This window comes from Argentina silus (assembly GCF_951799395.1).
Source record: "Argentina silus genome assembly, chromosome: 2".
NCBI lineage: Eukaryota > Metazoa > Chordata > Actinopteri > Argentiniformes > Argentinidae > Argentina > Argentina silus.
Genome location: NC_139656.1, coordinates 7,553,494 through 7,574,855, shown reverse-complemented (window position 1 = coordinate 7,574,855; position 21,362 = coordinate 7,553,494). Strand labels below are relative to the sequence as shown.

Here is a 21,362-nt window from a genome sequence, read left to right as displayed (position 1 = left end):
TAATTCACTAAATTATGTTTCCTTCTACAGTTCTCGATTCTATAACCCTCTATCTTTGTCTTTGTCTCTCCCTCTCCCTACATCCAAGTGTTTTAGAACTTGGGGTTATTTTTGGGTTGGCAAATCGATAGCAGGAAACTGGTGTGATAGTAACAGGAAGCACAGAAAAAGAAGAACCCAGAGGCCTAATTCTAACATCCTTCCTTCTTTCTCTCTCCTAGAGCTGGTGCAATGACTACTCAGTGTGATTAATTTTGCGTAGCTCAAAGACCAGAGTTGTGTTAGGAAGAGGTATTTTCAGTTGTGCCTGTCTCTGTGGCTTCAGTAATACAGAATAGAGGAAATAACTTCACTGTAACAGTTACTTAGTAGGTATACACACAAAGGTGCCAAATAAGCATCAATACATTCAACACTACCCTTGGATTCGCCACATGATGTGACATGATATCAACAGTGGATGCTGGTGATATATTCATTTATTATGTATTTTCATGTCATTCCACAAATGTGGCCCATCCCATTAAGGATTATATAACACGCAAATGAAAAACAAAACAGAATACAATATTTTGTACACATACAGAATTCAACAATACAAATACAGAATTAATTGATAGAATACATATTTCATACAAAACTGCATTGAGAGGGCAACACAATTATTTCATTCAGACAAAATAAAGGTTCTCAACTCAAAGTATCCAATCCATGAAGAGAGAGAAAGTCTGAGTAATCAATGGGAAGGTGGGGGTAGGTCCACATCAGAGAACTTCTTCTGCACACATCTTAACACCAAAGGATCCAGTCCAATGCAATCCTACAGACAGGGCTGTGTGTGTACTTTCTCTCAGTAAAGTAGATACAGACTTTAGATCAGTGGTGGGAGACCCTCGTTAATTTCTGCTTTATCATTGACCGTCGCCCTCCTCCATCTCTGCTTCGTTGCCAGGGGCAGAGCCTTCTTGCTCTGGATCGCCGGGGAGGACACCTGTGACCTTCTGAATGAGCTCTTCGATCTGCTCCTCTGACAACCGCTCCTCACTCTCCTCTACCATCTATATATACACACACACACACACACACACACACACACACACACACACACACACACACACACAATGAGTTATACACACATCCTCAATCTCTCCCTCTGACAACTAATCTAATCACCCGGATAGATACATCTTAGCGGTGCCAGTGTGCACCAAGGCTAACTAGCAGCCAGATGGTGCTCAAAGCCCTGTACCTCTAATGTAGTGATAAGAGTAACAGTGGACTCTCACCAGCTGGATCTCCACAGCAGTCTCTGGTCTGTGGTTTAGCAACTGCAGCTTCTCGGCCCTGGCGACAAAACAGACAAATCTGTGTCTGTGAGGGTGCACCACATGTGAACACATGCATATATGAGATGTATAATGAACATAAACAAGTGCAAAAAGGGTAGTAGTCAGGTATAATAGTGAGTATATGTTCCTTAGGTGTGTATAGTATTTGTATTTGGAATTCATGCAAGGTGAACATTTCCATCCTTGGATAGACAATCAAGTTATATTCTATTCTGTTTTATTCTTCCCACTTGGTGATTTTGCAAGACTGTGTGTGTGTGTGTGTGTGTGTGTGTGTGTGTGTGTGTGTGTGTGTGTTATCTAACTCACTCACTTGGTGAGTTTGTGAGGCAGCATGGTGGTGAGGAACTCCTTCACTATCTCTGGGTTCTGTCTGCTGCAGGGCGTCTTGGAAAGGTACTTCAGCGTCTGTAAAAAGAGAACAGGAGTATGTGTATGTATGTATGTGTTTACGTATGTAAATGTGTGAATGTGACACCAACCTTTCTCAGGAGGTGCCTCGGATCAGGCTATAAACAAGTGTGTGAGAATACGAGTGCACATACTGTTGTTTTTTTTATTGAATTGTGTGCTGATTTATTGTGTTCTCTAAATGTGCAAAATAAATGAATTGCGAACCTCGTACATGATGGTGTTGAGGTTCTGTTGCCCAGTGCTGTGTTTGTTCTTCCCGCCTTCAGTCTTCCTCTTTTCCTTCAGATCTGTGAGAAGCTGGTACACCTGAATGAGACAGTGAGAGAGAGATCAGATCCCTATTGTGACCTAGGCTATGTGATAGTTTAACTGTCTGTTAATGGAATCTATGCACAAGAATAGAGGTTTAATGTAATTGACAGATTGAACATTTTACCTCATAGTTGCTGAGCATTGCAGAGTTGGCATCTTTCCTGAAAAGTGACAAAACATGATTGATCAGGTTGTCTGTGAGAGCGTGCAAGACTGCCCCTATTGGTAATGAAGGCACACGTTTATGTCCCGGAATCAAAGCTATTGTTGCAAAGCAAAAACATGTTTATCACAGGGCAGTGGATAGCTAATTAATCCTATGGTGTAGCATATGCTTCAGGCAATCATATGCGGTGATGCCATGGTTGATGCAGCAGGCATGTGAGAGGGTGCAGTCTACACTGTTAATAGCCTTTACGGAAACGCCAGCTATTTTAGTTAGTCACAGAGAAATAATCTACAACAGTGTAACCATCTCAATACAACTATGTATATATGCTGATGATATTAATTCAATACATTACAAAATAAGGACGAAATTCTTACACTTCCATTTCGATAGCAACTCTTGTCAAATCCGACACCAGATTAGTCCGGGTAGAAACAAGGACTGGGAAATGTTCCTGGCCAGCCGGCCCAGCCCACACGGTCACTTTTGATTCACTCGTCACCGCCGTTGTTGGCCTAAGGCTTTGTGTGAAGCTCTACTGTTATCTTTGTGATCCTACATTGTTACAACATCTTTGAGGGAAGTGATGGCGAGTGCGGAGGTAGATAAAATCACACCCTAATTTCTCTGCTGATGTAACTATTGTTTAGCTTGCTAAAATCGTTCACGTGGCTTTGTGTGTGTTTGTGTGTGTTTTCATTGCGCCCTGCTGTCAAATCAGCTGGCCAATGACTATGGCAGCTTGGGCAAGGGTCTTCACCCTTATGGTTATCTAGGGGTGTTCTCCACTCAATAAATAGTGGAGACAGGTTACCATTGTAATTGCTGTAGCTAGCTGATGTCTGAACTGAATACCTGTTGAGATCGGTGAAGTGTCATTTTTCTGTCTGCCTATCTTGTCTATCTGTCTGTTTGTCTATCTCTCTGTCTGTCCGTAGGGGAATAAATTATGGGGTGGCCGGTTCGTGGGTGACGTCGACCCTATCATGGAGAAGTTCAACGCGTCCATCTCGTACGACCAGCGAATGTGGGACGCAGACATCCGTGGCAGCAAGGCGTACGTGCGAGCGCTTGAGAAGGCAAAGCTGGTCAATGCTGAGGAGATGGAGCAGATCCTACACGGGATGGACCAGGTGAACACAAAACATCACAAAGGCACTCCCTGCGTCCCAATTCTCCCTTCAGTGTGCACGTAGTGTCCATGTGGGTTTTCAGGGACTTTTCAAGACTAGCAAGTAGCACTAGTCATGGCCAAATCAGGTGAAGAATCATTAAGACTACTGGTCCCCAAAAGTTGCACCATATCACCTTCACGATTTAGATTCAGAATGCTCAGCATAGGCAATTGAATTATCTTATATTTCAAGTCAAGTCTTGTTTATTTGTCATTACATTGAATAGTTATTAAAAGTATAGAATGCAATGAAATGCCTGAGGCAGAGGTGCTTACACTGAGCTCATATGCTAAAACAATAATTCACATATTGTGGAGGTGTGGGTATGAGTAAATGTGTCATAGTTGACCTTATTTGTGTCTCTAAGGTAATAGGTGACAGCTGAAAATCTGCCCCAGTGCAGAATTCCTCACTGCATTCTGCTGTGTGGGACAATAGAATCATGTGACAGTTCAAATGCCAATTGCCAAAAAAACACTTTCACTCACACCCTGGGTTTGATTGTTCAGGCGCCTGATCGCTGAGCGCTCCAAAAAGCATCAAATAAAACATTGAAAAAAAGGCGCCCCTGCGAGTGTAGCTCTATAAATGTCTGTCCAGCCCCCTATTTTTAGGTCAATGTGTAATTTGAAACCCTACTCATATTACAGGAGGCAGCAGCACAAGACTTATTTTGTGTTTTATTTCAAACTTTGTGTTTTTGTTTGTGTCTGTATAAAGTATTTTTCATCTAATATGTGTCTGGTTTACGTTGTTTTGTTACAGATATCTGATGAATGGTCCAAAGGGATTTTTCAGGTCAAACCAGGAGATGAGGACATCCACACAGCCAATGAGCGCAGGCTAAAGGTGAGATGGGGTGGCATCATTCCGCTTAAGCAAATCATTGCTGCAAACAGTAACAATGGGGAAATAAGACCCCTTGATTCATATAAATATCATACAAATTCATGTCCATATCTGTATCAGATTTAGGGGCTTTACACACTACAGGACTGACCCAAATCATAGAGTGCTGGCTTGGATATTTTCCTTTCACGTTGTCCTTTCAAGACCTTTTTTTAACAACTAAGGTGGATGCATAGCCAACCCAGTACAGTTCAGCTCAGTTTGGCTTTGTAGTGGTCGGGTATAGTTCTCTCTCAGTGTAAGAATCTCTGAGTCAATGGCTATGTTGTGTCTTGTATGTCTGTATCTTTTATCTTTTTTATGTTTTTGCCAGGAGCTGATTGGAGAGCCAGCTGGGAAGTTACACACTGGCAGGAGTAGGAACGACCAGGTTAGTTTGTGTGAGGTTGGTTAGGACTTGGTTAGGACTTGGTTAGGTCTTGGTTAGGACTTGGTTATATCAGCTGAATGCAGTAGGTATTCTATCATATATACTCTGTCTATTACATAGAAGAAAGTGACCGTTTTAAATTGTCCTGCTATTGTTTATGTTGATTGAGTTCAGATGAGTCCTGTCCTGTGTTTGTATTGGCTAATAGTTTGGTCTCTGACATAGTTGCTGTATTTGACTGGTTGAACAGGTGGTGACAGACATGAGGCTGTGGCTGAGGGATGCCATCTCCACTCTAAAGGGAAACGCCCTTCAACTGATCACTACTATGGTGGAGAGAGCAGCAGTGTAAGAACACACACACACACACACACACACACACACACACACACACACACACACACACCCTTTCATGTTCCTGTAAATATTGCCTCTTTTTGACCCCCAGAGAGATTGACGTCCTGTTTCCTGGGTACACCCACATGCAGAGGGCCCAGCCAATCAGGTGGAGCCACTGGATTCTGAGGTAGTTGCCTTTGTAATGTCATGTAATTTAAATATCTGAGAATCTCAATTCATGTTATGCTTTTACAAACTTATTGAGTGTCTCCCCAGCCATGCTGTGGCTGTGAGTAGAGACGTGGAGCAACTTCAGGTGATCAAAAGACGGGTCAACGTACTCCCACTGGGCAGGTACAGACACACACACACACACACACACACAGACACACACACACACACACACACACCACACTTTCACGAGTGCACAAATGATTTATGATCATGATATAATCTTGATTACTTTATTTACCATGTTATCTAGCGGAGCGATCGCTGGAACCCCATTTGATATTGACAGGGAGCTGCTGCGCAAAGGTGAGACTGAGTACATGCATGTGTGTCCACCGCTCATAAGGCATCTGCTAAGACATAATACAGTTCAGTCCTGAAGGTGAAGCATTTAGTCTCTGCCCTACATTGATCTTGTCTGAGCTTAAACTCTTCCTCTGTCTCTGCCCCTGTAGAGCTGGCTTTTGATGACATCAGCATAAACAGCATGGATGCCACTGGGCAGAGGGACTTTGTTGGTATGGAACCACAACTGTTACCATGAGAAGAATTGTTGAGGTGTATTGTCTTGATCATGCTGTGTGTATATGAGTGTATGTGTGCGTGCATGTGTGTGGACACGCATGTGTGTGTGGTGCCTGTTTCTAATGATATTCTCCCTATCTCTCTCTCTCTCTCTCCTCTCTTTTCCTCAGCTGAGTTCCTGTTCTGGGCCTCTCTGTGTCTCACACACCTTAGTAAGATGGCTGAGGACCTGATGCTCTACAGCACCAAGGAGTTTTCCTTCGTCACACTTTCTGATGCCTACAGGTGTGCGTGTGCGTGTGCGTGTGCATATGTGTGTGTGTTCTTTCTGTCTGATGACTGAACTCATCAGAAAAAATAATAAGTCTGCTGTTTTTCCTGTATTTAATATTCAAATAATCTCTTTTTTCTATATTTATATTTATATATTTCTATACACCATCTTACTCTTTGCATGTGTGTGGTGGTGTTGTGATATGCGTATAGCACAGGCAGCAGTCTGATGCCCCAGAAGAAGAATGCAGACAGTCTGGAGCTGATCCGGAGTAAAGCAGGTCGTGTCTTTGGCCGAGTAAGCCCCTAAACTCCATTGTTAAACCCCTTTTAGACAATAATATAGATAGATAATATTCCCCAATTGTTCCTTGTTGAATAAACATCTGACATACCTTTTTTTTGCCTTCTGTGTGTCTCAGTGTGCAGGATTTCTGATGACATTGAAGGGCCTGCCCAGCACCTACAACAAAGACCTGCAGGTACTATGTGTGCGTGTGCGTGTGTGTGTGTGTGTGTGTGCGTGTGTGCGTGTGCGTGTGTGTGCGTGTGTATTGTGTCTGTTTACACTCCCTCTCTCTATCTCTCTCAGGAGGATAAGGAGGCTATGTTTGACTGCTATGACACTGTGCATGCTGTGCTGCAGGTGACCACAGGTGTCATCTCCACTGTCAAGGTGAGAGAGACTTGTATACACTCAACCTTCACAGATGTTGACCACTCCAGCTCTTTGGCCTTTGCATACAGGGGAGCTACTCTGTGTATGTGTTATGACCAATTCCTGTTTTCTGTGAATGGTTTCAGATCAACCAGAGTGTAATGGAGGCGGCCCTCAGCCCAGACATGCTGGCTACAGACCTTGCCTACTACCTCGTCAGGAAGGGAGTGAGTACTAAACACTCTCAAACGTGTGCGTTTATGTGTGCGATTGCAGGCCTGCCCAAGAAAAAAGCTAGGCAGCTGGCAAGGTATTGCTCTGTATCAGCTGTTATAGGCAGCTTGGCAGTGTGGAGGAGACATTGTTTTTAGTACCCATAACAGTGTCCAAACATCTGTATGACCTCTTATATATTTTAGTCCTATGGAAATGTAATTTGTGGATTCAAATAATGCATTTAAAATGTGTGTATTTATCGGATTGTATTTTGTGGTTCTGTGTTTAACAGTGGTTGTGTTCTGTATCCTCTGTGTCAGATGCCGTTCAGAGAGGCTCATGGTGTCTCTGGTAAAGCTGTGTTTATGGCAGAATCCAAGAACATCCCCCTGAACCAACTCACTTTGGAGGATCTATCCACTGCCAGGTGACCCCCTCTCTTTTGTAATCTTTGTTAAAGGAAATGAACAGCATACAATTAGATGTTAACAGTCACTCTCTCGTCTCTCCCATTTGCTCCTTTTCTCCCTCCCTGTTCTTATTATCCCTCTCTTCCTCTTTTTCTCGACCCCTTCTCCATCCAGCCCCCTCTTTGACAGTGACATTTCCTCAGTGTGGGATTACAGGAGGAGTGTGGAGCAGTACAGCGCCCCTGGTGGTACAGCCAAGAGTAGCGTCGCTGCACAAGTGGAACACATGAGGACCTGGCTGAAGACACAGGCACAGTGACGTGTCCTCACCTCGCACCTTTCACTCAGCAACATATAAAACAGACACATCGAAACATTGAAAATAGGATGAATCCGTTACTACTACCGTAACTACTGTATCTCTATCTGGAAGCCAGACTTCTCTCTTGGATAGGTCAAATCGAACCTTGAGTTTAAAACCATGTTTGCCTTCTAGAACACTCTCCAGTGTTCCACACATTAACTACAACATTGAGCCAATTCCATGCCATGTTGGCTGTAATGTACTTTGTATTTGAAAAGGAGGATGTATTTGTTGAGCAGCACACACTTTTGGTTTGATGTGTTGATTTATTAAATGTTGCTTACAAAATATTTGAACTAAGTCTCATTGATTGAATTTACAGCATGCTGAAATAAAATGGAACAATGTGCCACTCAGACAGAGAATCACCTTGTCGTCATACAGTCACACACCTTTGTTTGGTTTGTTTTCCCAAATAGTCGCCAAAGGATGAGGAGGTCTAGGTTATATCTAATTTGTCTTAACTGAATAAATGGCTTCCATTTGTCTCTTCTTGTTCATCTGCACTTATCTGAAAACACAGGATAGGTTTATTTTCATCCATCCAGTTCTTTCAAGTGCAGATGAAGGAGTGAGACAAGGAGAGGGAAACACTTTTGACTATTGAAGTGCACCCCTGTCTGCTCTAGAGTATCTTTCTAGTAGTATGTAGAAGTTGCCCCTTAACACTGATATAAGATCAGTCCAAGAGGGAACAATCTTTGTGAGCTCCTTCAGTGCATAAAGTCCAGTGTTCCTAGCACAGACAGAACACACAGCCACACACTGATCAGACCAGACCACACTGGGCTTGCCTTCGACCGATACACGATTCTGCCATTCAGGCGCTGCACAGGTCGGAAGATCCCTGTCATGGGCTGACCTGTCCAGAACAGAGCCTGCTGGGCTACAGCCACTAGCTGGAGAGGAGGAGTGGGGATGAAAGGGAAATATAGGTTAGAAACCAAGGTTTGGAGATCATGAGAGACCTCGGATAACAGTGACCCCAGTAAGCTTTGCCCCCTACCTGTCTGTGGCTGATGGGGAGGGTCTTGTGGAACAGTGTCCAGATGACCGCCTGTTCACAGCCCGGCGTTGTCATGGAGCCCATGTAGCGATAGTAACTGTGGAGATCGTGTGAGGAGGGAATGATGTCACTGAGTCGGAAATCTGGAACTATGCTGCTGCTCCCTGAGACGTGGGGGGGGGGATTAGGATTAGGGTTAAAATGGGGGCGGGGGGGGGAATTACATTATACAAATATATATATCTGTATATCTATACAGTATACATTCAAATCCATTCCATTTTCATAACAGTATTCTAGAGCTTTCTCAAAATATAGCCACTTAGTTTCTACCGTTGGTCCGGACTCTTCCCAGAGCCTCTATCAGTGTGTTGAAGTGAGGATGGTCCTCAGGGTTCTCCTGTGAAGAAGATGACAGTGAGATTTGAAAAATGCTATTCAGATAAAACTAGCTGGATGATAGACTTCTGATAATGATTAGTGGGGACACAACATGAAACCACCCAGAAAACCCAATTACTAAGAGAACGAGAGAACCTAATCTTCAGGAGCTCAGTACCTCAAACAGGAAGGCAACCAACGCTATACCAGTTATGTCATGCTCTGCCTCCATCAGAGAATTGTATGGCTCCTTGATGTGGACAATGTGCAGCTATAGAGAGAGAGATAGATAGAGTGGGGAGAGAGAGAGAAGGGTGTGACATGGAATGAGACATGACCCAGGAGACAGAAAAGTGCAGAATTTACATGAATGGAAATATTGTACATAGATGTCATTCATTTCACTTCAATTATGGCTGTCATAATAAATAAATAAGATGGCATTCACAGGAAATGGCTAATAGGCCAATAGTTAAGAGGACTTCTCTGTTAGCCATCTGATGTATTTATTATGACAGCTACAACTGGGCATTGTAACATAAGGTTTTGTCTACCTGATATGAATAGCTAGTTCTAATATTCGTAAAGGGTATAGGTTTTGAATATGTATAGACCGCCTTATTTGGTGATGTTTGTCCTTCAATATGAATAAATATGGATGTGGTACACTTCCGGGGGAAATGACTTGATGAAGATCCTTGCAGGATCAAAATGTTGTCTAGTTTAAATAAAGTTGTAAATAAAGGAACGTGGTGGAGCATTTCAGTGTGCAGAGGAAGAAATCCCCTCCCCAGGGCGTACCTCCATGGGGTATCTCTCCCCGTCCACCGTGTGTTCTGACCCGGGGCCTCCGTCTATTCCCCAGTGCATGTGGAACTGGATCGCCCGGTACCGTCCTGGCAGACTCCCTCCACTCACCCCTGCCGACCGAGCTAGGGAAAAGTGGGCTTGGGGAGGGGAGAGACAGTCTCTACAGTCTTGTTTCTTTTACTTTCAAGTCTGAAGTCAAGGTCTTAATAGCAGACAGTGTGCAGGAGCCTATTTTTGTACTTCAAGGTCTTAATAGCACATTCATTGTGGGACAGTTTGAAAGATGTTTTAGGTTAAGAGTTCTGGAGTACCATGAGTGACTTGAAAGACATTCTAGTTCTGTCTGGAGTTAAGAGAACATTTGAGACTTTGATCAGGTTTGCTCTGCACACATCATGATATAGAACAGAACAGTATAGAGACAATTCTAGGTTTAGAGGGAGAGGTCTCAAGTGTTCCATGCTCGTTCTCACCAGAATGTCCCATGTTCTCCACAGTGACGTTGAGGGTGTGTTGGTGACCATAGAAGATTAAAGGTGGGAGAGTACGGTTGAGCTGCACTTGGTTGGTCACAATGTTTATGGGTGACTGGCGTTCCCCCCCACAGTAAGGAAACAGAGCGGACCAGCGACTGGGGTCTAAACAACAACAACAACAACAATACAGCTTCAGATTTCAGTTACAGTTCTCACATCAGAAATTACTGACAGTTCCAATGGTTGATGATTATTTAAGACCAGTGCTAATATGAATTAGTGAGTTAATATGATATTTAATGTGATCTCTAGTGTAAAGAAGAGAGAAGACTCTTCAGTAAGCACATTAGTGAGGGGGTTATGTGAGGGTGTGTGAGGGGGTTAGGTGAGGGTGTGTGAGGGGGTTAGGTGAGGGTGTGTGAGGGTTAGGGTTAGGTGAGGGTGTGTGAGGGGGTTAGGTGAGGGTGTGTGAGGGTTAGGGTTAGGGTGACGGGATGTTTTACCTCTGCATGTGTCGTCACAGGAGTACTGGCTTTGGTAGCACCACTGAGCTGGAGGCAAAGCACAGCATGCACACTCAGTTCAGCTCCAAAGGGCCCATATACATACAGATTTGTGTGACATCCTGTCACAAACACACCTTGACAAAACAACCTTGTTTAGTTTAGTTATTAACTGATACTATTATTCATTTCTCTGACTCATGCTCTAATAACCACAACTTTTTCCACAGTCAGCGAGCTGAACACCTGACCTGTGAAAACACACACACACACACACACACACACACACAGACACACACACACACACACATGTTGACCTTTAAGAGGCCTCCTGACCTCTGCTCTACCCTTAATTCAACCTGATTCTAATGAGGTTATTGGGAACTCAATAGCTTTGGCTGCATAATCTTCATACAGCCTATAAAACCAGACGGCAGGAAGACAGCATTTAGAGATACAGCTGGTGAGATGAGCAGTACTAGTGCTTGACTACAGTCTGGTTGATTGGACCGCAGAGCCTAACTTTATTTTATTATATTATCGATTTTCAGGGACAATGCAGTTAAATGTTGTTGGTGGAATAGGTTTATCTGTGACAAAATAATGATTGCTATTCCAGCCTTAATGAGAATCAGTGGAGTTCTGCATGAGTCAACACTCCATCTGGACCTTGCAAACATAAGCGCGCGCACACACACACACACACACACACACACACACACACACACACACACACACACACACACACAAACACACACACACACACACACACACACACACACACACACACACATACATACATACAAACTGAGAACACTGAAAGTAGGCAAGTCTCCAAGTACAGTTCTTGACCAACACAAGAGAATTACTGAGTAAGTATTGTTGTCAGTTAATTGCACATACATTGCATAATACAAGGAGGATATTGTGCATTTGTGCTCTTGTGCTCATGATAAATAACGTAATAAAATTGTATAGTATAGTAGCCTATAGTATAGTATAATATTGAATTGTACTGTACTGTACTGTACTGTTCCTATAACATACATTAAAGACTTTTCTATGATGCCTTTCATTCCCAGCATACAAATGAACACTGAGTGGCTCTAACAAAGCTCTCCTTTGAGAGAGAACATGCTTTCTCACCAGGTGGGAACAATACACAGGTAAACCACTCACTCCATCTGTCTCTACTTTCACACCAACCTACTAATACCCCTGACTCACTAAGACCAACGTAAAACTGACCAAAGTTTGACATTCTTCTCACTCCAAGCTGATTATGATGAAGACACATTTAGAAAACAGTATAGAGAGTTCAATAGATGGATTGGATATTTCCATTTCTGTTACACATGCAAAAAAGTTGATGCAGAGTGGCACTGGCTAGATTATCACTGTAGCAGTAGTGTAGACGGATTTTGGTGGCGCCAGCCTTGATTTGAATGTGTATAACTATTTACAGTTGAATGAGCCTGACGGACATCCTGAAGAAATCGCACCCTCACCATTTGTCAATTCCTTTGCATTTGTTATGTGTCTGAAGAAATCGCACCCTCGCCATTGCTTTGCGATTGTAATGTATCTCACACCTGTCCTTTGTTGGGAATGATATTTAAGGAGAGGGACAGCGAGATATTCGTTGAGTTTTGGGTTAGGCCCGTCACGGGCACCATTCTCCCGTGTTGTACTTGACGCACGTTAACGAATGGTTAAAACGTATGTTGCTTTAAAACTGTTAAATTAGTTATTTTGTTGATACTCTATTCTCATTCTTCCTATGTGCATTAATGTGATGCTGTGCGCTAGATAACGGTTCTGTTAATACAGCACGACATAATCGTGACAGGTTCTCCCATTTAATGACTAATGTTCACATGCATCGTTAACGACAGGTAGAGTGAGTCATATTGATTCCTCGCAATCCGATTAATAGTATTTTGGGTAAAAATAGCTTTTTTTTTTTTTTTTAAATAGCAAGTATTCTTAATGGATCTAGAATCCTATATGATCGATTGTCTGTCACACAGGGATGAGCAAAGCATTATCAATCATTATTAATCATGAAATATCTTTTGGAGTCAGATATAACGTAATGGTAACTTGTGTTAGTTGGTCATTGTGTTGAGTTCGTTCGATCATATCCATAACTGTTAGAAGTAATCATTGGGAATAAATGTATGTCTAGATGACGATTGACCAGTCATCTATTCTTCAGTGTTTTCATATTCTGTAGTAGTCTAGTTATCAAACCCCAATAACAGTCTACAACCAGACAGGTCATGAGTAGGGCCAGACAGAATCTGCAGTTGAGTTGTTCTTATTGACATTTTTACAACATTGTCCACATATCTATCAGTGTTTTTATTAGTTCATCAGAAAATGTCATTAATCAATTACCAAGGTATATTGTGTCTTCTGGTGACTTATCAAACGTCTGCCCCGTACAGAATCAATCCGTAGACACAGATCTTACGGTGTTTATTCTAACACATCATAGAATTTTAAAAAAAACATACAGAACTTCTGTCTGTCTGTCTTACCTGAGCAGTGAGAGAGAATGGAGAACAGAGCAGCGAGGTAGAGAGAGAAATCCATGACTACCACTCACACACCCAGAAAGATCCAAGACTCACCACTCACATACTGACCCTGCAGGTCAAGGAGGAGGGAAATGCAGAGCATGACAGAGAGAGAGAGAGAGAGAGAGAGATTGGGGGGGGGGGGGGGGGGGGGGCAGTTGGTGCTTCCCATCATGTCAGGTATTGAAGTAATGGTGGGGGCATCATTGCCACCTTGAGGCCAGATCATTTATTTCATGGTCTTGTTGGACCACTGGAGTTTGCTTAGAAAATACAGCTGATGGCAGGAAAATTAGAAATTACCTTCAAATCAAAGAATCATCATACTACCAGTTTGTCTTAATCAAAACGCAAAAAACAATGCAATAATAATTATGAAGGACATAAAACTTAATTTGTTAATTTATTGAAAATGTAATAACAACCTCAACAGAACTCTCAATAGATCAATGCCACTGGTATGACACTAACCAGTGGCAACCTAACCAACATTCAAATGAATGACACTTCATAAACCTTCATTGTTGTTCATACATAGTTCTTATATTCTGTAGACACAGAATTTACTTGTAGGCACAAATTAAATACAAAGGAAGCTACCTGACTGGTGGTTTTGCTTTGTTTCAGGCACATGGTATTATGACATTAAAATGAAATAATGATTTTCAACCAATCACCTTTGAAAGAATACTCAATGATTGACAGTTAAGTCAAAGGAATGTTGAAGAACTCTGATCTAATATCATCACTGCTTCTATGAAACTAGGAGTGACTAACCATCACCATCTCTAGTCATACTGATACATATTGAACAATGACACAGTGACTTATTAAGAAGAGCAAATCAATTGTAACTGATTGATTAATCAATTGCTTGATTAAAAGGGAATGTACTATAGCTGTACAGAAAAGGTTTAGGTGACTTGTCCGGTTTGGGAAATGGATCGTAGGCTTTCACTCATGATAAGGCCTTATGTGATAAGCATTCCAGCAGTAGGTTTGGTTATCCTTGCTTACATTCATCTGAGCTCCTATAGTGAACTATTACATACATGTTTCAACAAAGCAAAAGACATCTCCACTGTCTACTAGCAGTTGAAAAACAAAAATGGTCACAAACCTAAAATTGTGCTCCGCTAGTATATGGTACAAATACCATTAGAATCATTGTTAGTAATAGCATATATTTGCTATAATTATTCATTCATACATGAAAAGGATTGATAGAATCTTTAGGAGCATTCATTGAATATTAAGTAGTATTATACGAGAATGGCAGAAAATGGCATGGCTTCACAGCACAGTGAAATACAAGTAATTAAAAGCAAGTCACAGCATTTCTGCTTTGTATTTTGTTCCTTCATCTACAAAATCCATAAGAAGCAAAGTAGCAACAAAGTTCCTAGAATAAATGTTAAAAAGGCTTTTAAAAAAAGGCAACCTGAGCTAACAGGTTAAGACACAAGATTACACTGATTAAAGTGCTGTAAATATGTTAATCCTTTGGAAATGCAGAGTTGCTAGATTGCTATTAGGACTGTTTCCCATATTCCCTCTCTGTCACAGTAAGGGTAAGGGTGAGACTAGCATAACATTTTGCAGTATAATCGTAAAGCAGAAGTTTATCTGGGTCAAAGTAAATACAGCCCTATTAGGCCAGGCTCCATTCCTCAATCCAGCTGGTCACCATGGAAACAAGTGGCTTGTAGTATAGGGACATCTTTATGACTTCTCATTGCAGATATTGCTGAGAAAACACAAACACGTATCCACTTATCAGTGTCATGCATATAAATCCCAAAATAATCTCTTCATCACCTCATTCCTACCTCTCACCCTAACTTTCCCTCTAAATTTCTGTCCTCCCATCTTTCTTCCATCCAAATTATCCTCTATTTTCCATTTTATCTCCTTCATCACTATCACCATAGCTGCCACATCAGCATCAAAAATCTAAGCCAGTGAATGAATCCTTCTCTCTCTCTTTCATTCCCCTCTATCTCTTCCTCTCCTCTGCTCTGCTCCTTCCTCTATACCTTTAGCACCATGGCAGCCACCAGAGAGATGATAGCCAGTCACCATGCATCCCATCCAGCCTTCCTATCCATCCTCTCTCCTACCACTCTGTCCCTCTCTCTTGCTCTCTCTCCCCCTCCATCCATTCATCTTCCTCCCTCTCTCCTTACCTTTAGCATCACAGCTGCCACCACAGCGAAAAGAGCAAGTAGTGCCATCCGTCCCATCCAGCCCAGGTCTGGGTCCTTGAGGGTGAAGAAGCGGGCCCAGCCCAGTTTCTTGGCGGTGTGTGGGGGGTAGCGCATGTCGTTGACTCCCTCCATCTTCAGCTGCTTGATCAGACAGGGCCGCAGATGGCTCAGCTGGTCGAAGCTGTGCTTGCCGTGGTAGCTGCCCATACCGCTGTTACCTACAAGAGGCGACAGAGAGCAGGACAGTCAGTGTGTGCGTGCGTGCGTGCGTGTGTGTGTGTGTGTGTGTGTGTGCGTGTGTACGTGTGTGTGTTTGTTAGGGTGACCACACTCACCCACTCCACCAAAGGGTAGTGAACTAACAGAGAAGTGCACCAGACAGTCATTGGCCAATACTCCTCCACTTGAGGTCTCTGCAATCATTGTTTTTATCACCTACAGAGAGAGGGAAAGAGAGGGAGGGAAAGAGATCGGGAGGAGACAGGGAAAACGAAGAAACTATTCAAAACATGTTTTAAATGAACTCAGTTCTACCATATTAGTGCAATGAGCATGCGTGCATTAGTGTGTGTGTGTGTGTGTGTGTGTGTGTGTGTGTGTGTGTTGTTACCTTGTCGTCGGGTGAGAATACATAGAGGGCAAGAGGTTTCTCTCTCTGGTTGATGAATTTGATGGCCTCTTCTAGTCCGCCGATTGCCACGATGGGGAGCAGCGGCCCAAAAATCTCCTCTTGCATGACCTTTGACTCTGGCTTCACATCCCGCAGTACTGTTGGGGCTGTATTTAACATAGATATATATGTCAACTGAATACATCCAGTAACTAATGCACAGCCCTCTCCTCATTCCTCTGCTTGGTATCAAGTGGAAAGTCACTACGTTGTTTCAATGAATCACAAAGAAACCAGAGACTCCAACAAACACAATAATATGTCAATACCATTAAAAATAGTATCTATGTAGCACTGCAACTATCTTAAGTAGTACCAATGTAGCACTGTGACTCATCAGTATCCCCTCCCAGGGCAATGGTACTGTCCTCTGTCATCGCCATTATCCTCTTGAAGTGGCGCTGGTTGATGACACGGCCGTAGTCAGGGCAGGTCTTAGGGTCTTCTGTGTAGAAATCCTGAGAGAAAAAACACTTGGTAAGATTCGTAATGTTCATCCCTCCTCACTTCTCTACTGTGATCTTATACAATATGCACTCAACAGGAACATATAGCTCATATACAGACATATACAGGTCTGATGATATAGACACATCTGTCCATTCTAATGCTGGGCATACACTACACGATTTCACCACGTTTTTGCAGTCTCAGACGAATTTTCATGATCCCAGTAAAGTCCTATAAACTTGGGCTAGGTATGTCAGTCCTTGCGTAGTTTGTGCGGGTCAAGGACGCGCTGATGATGGCTGTGACTTTCTCCAGTCCCCTCTCGGACATCCGATAATGTCAGTAAAGTAAGTTTGCCAGTAAAAGCTCTCAATCCTCTATACCGCTTTTAAACCCCTCTTTCTGTCTCTCATCTCTCGCTACTGTAAAAGCATTTACAAGTGATGATGACCGATCGTGTAATGTGAGAACCCTTGTCTTGGAGAGAGTGACAGCAAGACTCAGAATTTGGCTACAGTGACCGCATAATGTGTTATATGTTGTATAGTGTATGACTAGCACAAAACATAAGAATGCTCAGTAAGTGTACCTTGATGGACTTCTTGACCTCCTCCAGAACACGGTCCTGAATGCTGGGCTCACACAGGATGTAGTCAGGGGCGATGCAGGTCTGACCACAGTTAGTGTACTTCCCCCAGGTCACACGCCTACAGCACACACACACAAATACAAGGTAGAGAAGGAAAAAGGGAGCAGAGTAAAAAGAGGGAGAGGAAAGGAGTGAAAGGAAGGGGGGGTTGGGGTTCAGATAGAAGGAGATGCATCAAAAATACTGTGTTGGAGACAGAGACACAGTACCTGTACATTAAAACAAAGCTATGGAGAGAAGTGAACAGTGTGTGTGTTCTCACCGGCAGGCCACGCTGAGGTTACAGTTCTTGTCGATGTAGCAGGGGCTCTTGCCCCCCAGCTCCAGGGTGACAGGAGTGAGGTGTTTGGCTGCGGCCTCCATGATCAGCCGGCCCACCATGCAGTTCCCCGTGTAGAAGATATGGTCAAACCGCTGACGCAGCAACTCCTGGGTCTCTGGTACACCGCCAGTCACCACTGGGTACAACTCCTGATACACAAATGACACAGTGTTTCAGCAGGCAAACCACACACATACTTATACCGTCTCTTGTTCCTTGTCAATGTAGAGGGGTGGAGGTGGCAGGGTTCGGATTACAATTCAAGCCCCCCCTCCCCCATCACAATTTAAATATGTGGGCCTCCTTAAAGTGTGAAAATCATCTGTGTTGGGCACCCCCAAGAGTCAATGTGTAGTTCGAACCCTGAGCAGTGGGGTTCTGTGAGTATTGTTACCTTGTCTATGTACAACGGTAGCAGGTCCTCCATGACTTTGGTGGTGTAAACACAGACCTCAGAGGGCTTCACCACAGCAGCATTGCCTGGAAACCAGAGAGAATGACAATCATGCAAATGAAGTAGGATGTAGAAACAATACAAGTTGTGTTCACCTAGGGCTGCAATGACACAGTGAATTTGGGAAAGCTAAGGGAGTTGGTGAGGTTAGAGTTCAGAATACCTAACTAAAGTAGCTGGATCTTCATTAGGACATCCAATGTTTTCTTTTTAACTGTTTTGCTCAATTTAGCATCTAGAAAAGATTAATTGGAATATGTGGACTTTATTGCAGGCGCTTCTGCAGGACAGACCTCTCACACACTGAACGCCCATAACCTGCCTCTGAGATATGATAACAAGGCCAGAGTCCAGCCCAACGCGTATACTCACAGTCCAAACTCAACAGCAATTCACAAAACACCTCCATTTATTCTATTCATTAACCTAATTCATTTTTTTTGAGACGTGTAAGTGTAAGGCAAGCTATCTGCCAAATGCTAAATGACTCACAAATGTAAGCTAAACCACAGCAGCAAATGAATGCATTCAATTTACAGCCATAGAGATAGAACATATATCATTTGTGAGACTATAGGCTTAGGCTAAATACAAAGGAATTGTAACAACATCAATGCAGATTGTTGAATTCTATTCTACACAAGACTATTCATACTGACTGACTGCTATACTGAAAGCTCTCTGCTCAAATGCTAATGATGCACAGTTATGCTCCACATGGGGTTGGGATTACAGGGTAAAGAGCCACAAAAAGATCAAGCATTTGATATAAGGGATGTATAGTATACAAACATAGAGTCAAGTTAAGAGGCTTTCCAAACAGACATGAATTATTCAGGCTGCCATTCACTGGCAGCCATCTTGGGGTGGGATATACACTCACCGAAATGTTTTCTTGGCACACTTTGGGCCCGTTAATACCAATCAATCATCACTTGAATGCCACAGCCTATTTGAGTATTGTTGCTGACCATGTACATCCCTTCATGGCCACAATTTACCCATCTTCTAATGGCTACTTCCAGCATGATAATGCACAAAGCAAAAGTCGTCTCAAACTGGTTTCATGAACATGACAATGAGAATCAATGGAATCAATGCCACAAAGAATTGAGGCTGTTTTGAGAGCAAAGGGAGGCCCTACCCAGTATTAGTATAGTGTTCCTAATAAGGTGCTCGGTGAGTGTATGTATGTGAGCTTCACTGATAGAGCTTCACTGATAGAGCTTTACTGATAGAGCTTCACTGATAGCAGTGGAGAGTTCAGCTTTTGACCCAGTGTTCTTGAGGCTGAGAGGGGATTATGCAATACTTTAGAATGGCCAATATGATAATTTGGATTGGGACATCTCTCTCTCTCACACACACACACACACACACACACACACACACACACACACACACACACACACACACACACACACACACACACACACACACACACACACACACACACACACACACACACAGGCCCTACCAGCAGCGATGGCTCCTATGAGTGGTTGTATGGTGACGGCCCAGGGGTAGTTCCAGGCCCCAATGATGAGTACCACTCCCAGGGGTTCAGGCTGGATGTACACTGTGTCTGAGATGGTCAGCAGGTTCTTCTCCACAGGCCGAGGGGCGGCCCACTTTGACAGCTTCTTAATAGCCAGAAGTATCTCCCCCTCCAGCCCGAGCGTCTCATACATCTGAGTCGACACCTCACTCTAGAGCAGGCAAGATATAGACAATGGAAAAAGTATAAACATAGCATAATAGCCTATACAAACACAAACACACAAAGGACTACAATCAATAAACAAATCGCAAAGTCAATAGGTCTCATAGGCTAAGGTGATAGGCACACACACACACACGAACGAACGCACGCACGCACGCACGCGCACACACGCACACACACACACACACACACACACACACACACACACACACACACACACACACACACACACACGGCATCCCTGTACTACTTACTTTATTGAGGTCTTTTTTGATTGCATCGGCTATCTCTGTCTGTCTCTCCACGATACACCGCTGGAGATTCTTGAGTTGACGGATCCGGTTTTCTAACGGCTTTGACCTGCCAGTAAGGAAGGCTTTCCTCGCGCGCTCCACAGCCACCTGCTCGCGGGACATTCTGCGGGAGAACGTTTTTTTGTCAAGATGGTCTTTCTGTAAACTGCACTGTACTGTTCCTTCTTAAGCCTATTGTTTCTGCCGCTGTGATGTTGTCAACAGCAACATGAACTGCTGTCTAAAGTATTAGTCAACTCCAAAAGGACAAGACCTAAGGCCTCTTCATTGCAGCGCCCCGTAGCTTATAACTGCGTAACTACAGGTAAAACTCCAAATGCAATAGCCTATTATTGACAGAATAGTGTAGACTACCGCACCTAAATTTACTCTAGGCTACAAAAATGTAGCCTATCTGATTTGTTGCATAAATGTAGCATAGCCTATCCGGCATCAAATGTGTAACATTACATTATGGGCATATGTTTTTTTGTTCTGAGTCGCTACACTTGCGTTGAGCCTTGCTGACAGTTATTCGCTTTAGAGCGAAAGAATCAGTTTTGCAGAGGATGTATTTCATAATTTATAGTAGCCCCTAAGTAAGTTCCCTTTAAACCAACTACGACCTTTAACACAGTGTTACTGCTACTACCGTTTCTACTGAATAAACCTGCAACTTGTAGGAACTCGATGATACTTTCATCCTTACCTGGTGGTACTTTATTCCTGATCTGATTATTTGCGATGTTTCACAAAATTGTCAACTGGACGAATCAACGATGTTGTAGGAATGATCAGCGCTGCGATAAACACGTATCTCCGTTAGCATACACCCAAGCTGCTATTGGAGAAGCCAAGTGTCACATTTCCATCTTGTTTGGAAGAGACGTCGGTTGGTCAGTTTGCTTGTCACTCAAGCGTCTTAAGGGTCTGACTGTAGGCTACCAAATCGTTGACTCGAATGCATTGTCGGCCTGTCCTGTTATGCCCGTACCTTCATAGTTATTACCCATGACAAACAAACACGGAAATCAACAGATCCAAATGGAGTGGGGACAATGACATGGTGATGTGAAAGTTCAGCACAAAGACTGTGTCCGCAGGGCAGATAAACCATACAAT

General features: G+C 43.1%; 4 protein-coding genes across 4 annotated transcripts; 1 reads left to right on the top strand and 3 right to left on the bottom strand.

Moving 5' to 3' along the window:
* Positions 1–461: 461 nt before the first annotated feature.
* Positions 462–2,692, bottom strand: crcp (calcitonin gene-related peptide-receptor component protein). Its single transcript, XM_083696322.1, has 6 exons — positions 2,622–2,692; positions 2,200–2,236; positions 1,968–2,069; positions 1,663–1,757; positions 1,287–1,344; positions 462–1,058 (listed from the first exon to the last, which is right to left on the bottom strand). The coding sequence occupies exons 1-6, from the start codon at positions 2,627–2,629 to the stop codon at positions 912–914; spliced, it is 447 nt and encodes a 148-aa protein (XP_083552448.1). The 5' UTR covers positions 2,630–2,692; the 3' UTR covers positions 462–911.
* A 22-nt stretch (positions 2,693–2,714) lies between these two features.
* On the top strand, positions 2,715–8,001 carry asl (argininosuccinate lyase). The gene is made up of 16 exons (XM_083696313.1): positions 2,715–2,845; positions 3,183–3,377; positions 4,185–4,268; positions 4,642–4,698; positions 4,949–5,046; positions 5,147–5,224; positions 5,314–5,391; positions 5,522–5,574; positions 5,724–5,786; positions 5,964–6,078; positions 6,280–6,364; positions 6,489–6,548; positions 6,659–6,742; positions 6,871–6,951; positions 7,261–7,367; positions 7,525–8,001. Exons 1-16 carry the CDS (start codon positions 2,831–2,833, stop codon positions 7,667–7,669), a joined length of 1,398 nt encoding a protein of 465 aa, XP_083552439.1. The 5' UTR covers positions 2,715–2,830; the 3' UTR covers positions 7,670–8,001.
* Positions 8,002–8,427: 426 nt separating this feature from the next.
* ca4c (carbonic anhydrase IV c) lies at positions 8,428–11,092 on the bottom strand (the record flags this gene model as incomplete). Its single annotated transcript, XM_083695056.1, has 8 exons — positions 8,428–8,613; positions 8,721–8,884; positions 9,054–9,120; positions 9,280–9,372; positions 9,903–10,033; positions 10,385–10,549; positions 10,891–10,938; positions 11,089–11,092. The coding sequence occupies 8 exons, from the start codon at positions 11,090–11,092 to the stop codon at positions 8,428–8,430; spliced, it is 858 nt and encodes a 285-aa protein (XP_083551182.1).
* A 2,764-nt stretch (positions 11,093–13,856) lies between these two features.
* aldh3a2b (aldehyde dehydrogenase 3 family, member A2b) lies at positions 13,857–21,157 on the bottom strand. Its single transcript, XM_083690775.1, has 11 exons — positions 20,950–21,157; positions 20,202–20,364; positions 19,702–19,933; positions 18,165–18,250; positions 17,711–17,919; positions 17,389–17,506; positions 16,666–16,807; positions 16,290–16,456; positions 16,015–16,114; positions 15,659–15,897; positions 13,857–15,219 (listed from the first exon to the last, which is right to left on the bottom strand). Exons 2-11 carry the CDS (start codon positions 20,361–20,363, stop codon positions 15,205–15,207), a joined length of 1,470 nt encoding a protein of 489 aa, XP_083546901.1. The 5' UTR covers position 20,364; positions 20,950–21,157; the 3' UTR covers positions 13,857–15,204.
* Between the last annotated feature and the right edge of the window lie 205 nt (positions 21,158–21,362).

Excerpts from the sequence above, each read along its gene's own strand:
- crcp (XM_083696322.1), bottom strand. Across the intron at positions 1,758-1,967 it reads TCAACACCATCATGTACGAG|ACGCTGAAGTACCTTTCCAA; the intron begins GTTCGCAATTCA and ends CTCTTTTTACAG. Across the intron at positions 1,059-1,286 it reads CTGCTGTGGAGATCCAGCTG|ATGGTAGAGGAGAGTGAGGA; the intron begins GTGAGAGTCCAC and ends GTGTATATATAG.
- asl (XM_083696313.1), top strand. Across the intron at positions 4,269-4,641 it reads CCAATGAGCGCAGGCTAAAG|GAGCTGATTGGAGAGCCAGC; the intron begins GTGAGATGGGGT and ends TGTTTTTGCCAG. Across the intron at positions 4,699-4,948 it reads GCAGGAGTAGGAACGACCAG|GTGGTGACAGACATGAGGCT; the intron begins GTTAGTTTGTGT and ends CTGGTTGAACAG.
- aldh3a2b (XM_083690775.1), bottom strand. The coding sequence starts at position 20,363 with ATGTCCCGCGAGCAGGTGGCTGTGGAGCGCGCGAGGAAAGCCTTCCTT. Across the intron at positions 18,251-19,701 it reads CATAGGAGCCATCGCTGCTG|GCAATGCTGCTGTGGTGAAG; the intron begins GTAGGGCCTGTG and ends TCTGGTTTCCAG. Across the intron at positions 17,920-18,164 it reads TACCGTTGTACATAGACAAG|GAGTTGTACCCAGTGGTGAC; the intron begins GTAACAATACTC and ends TTTGTGTATCAG.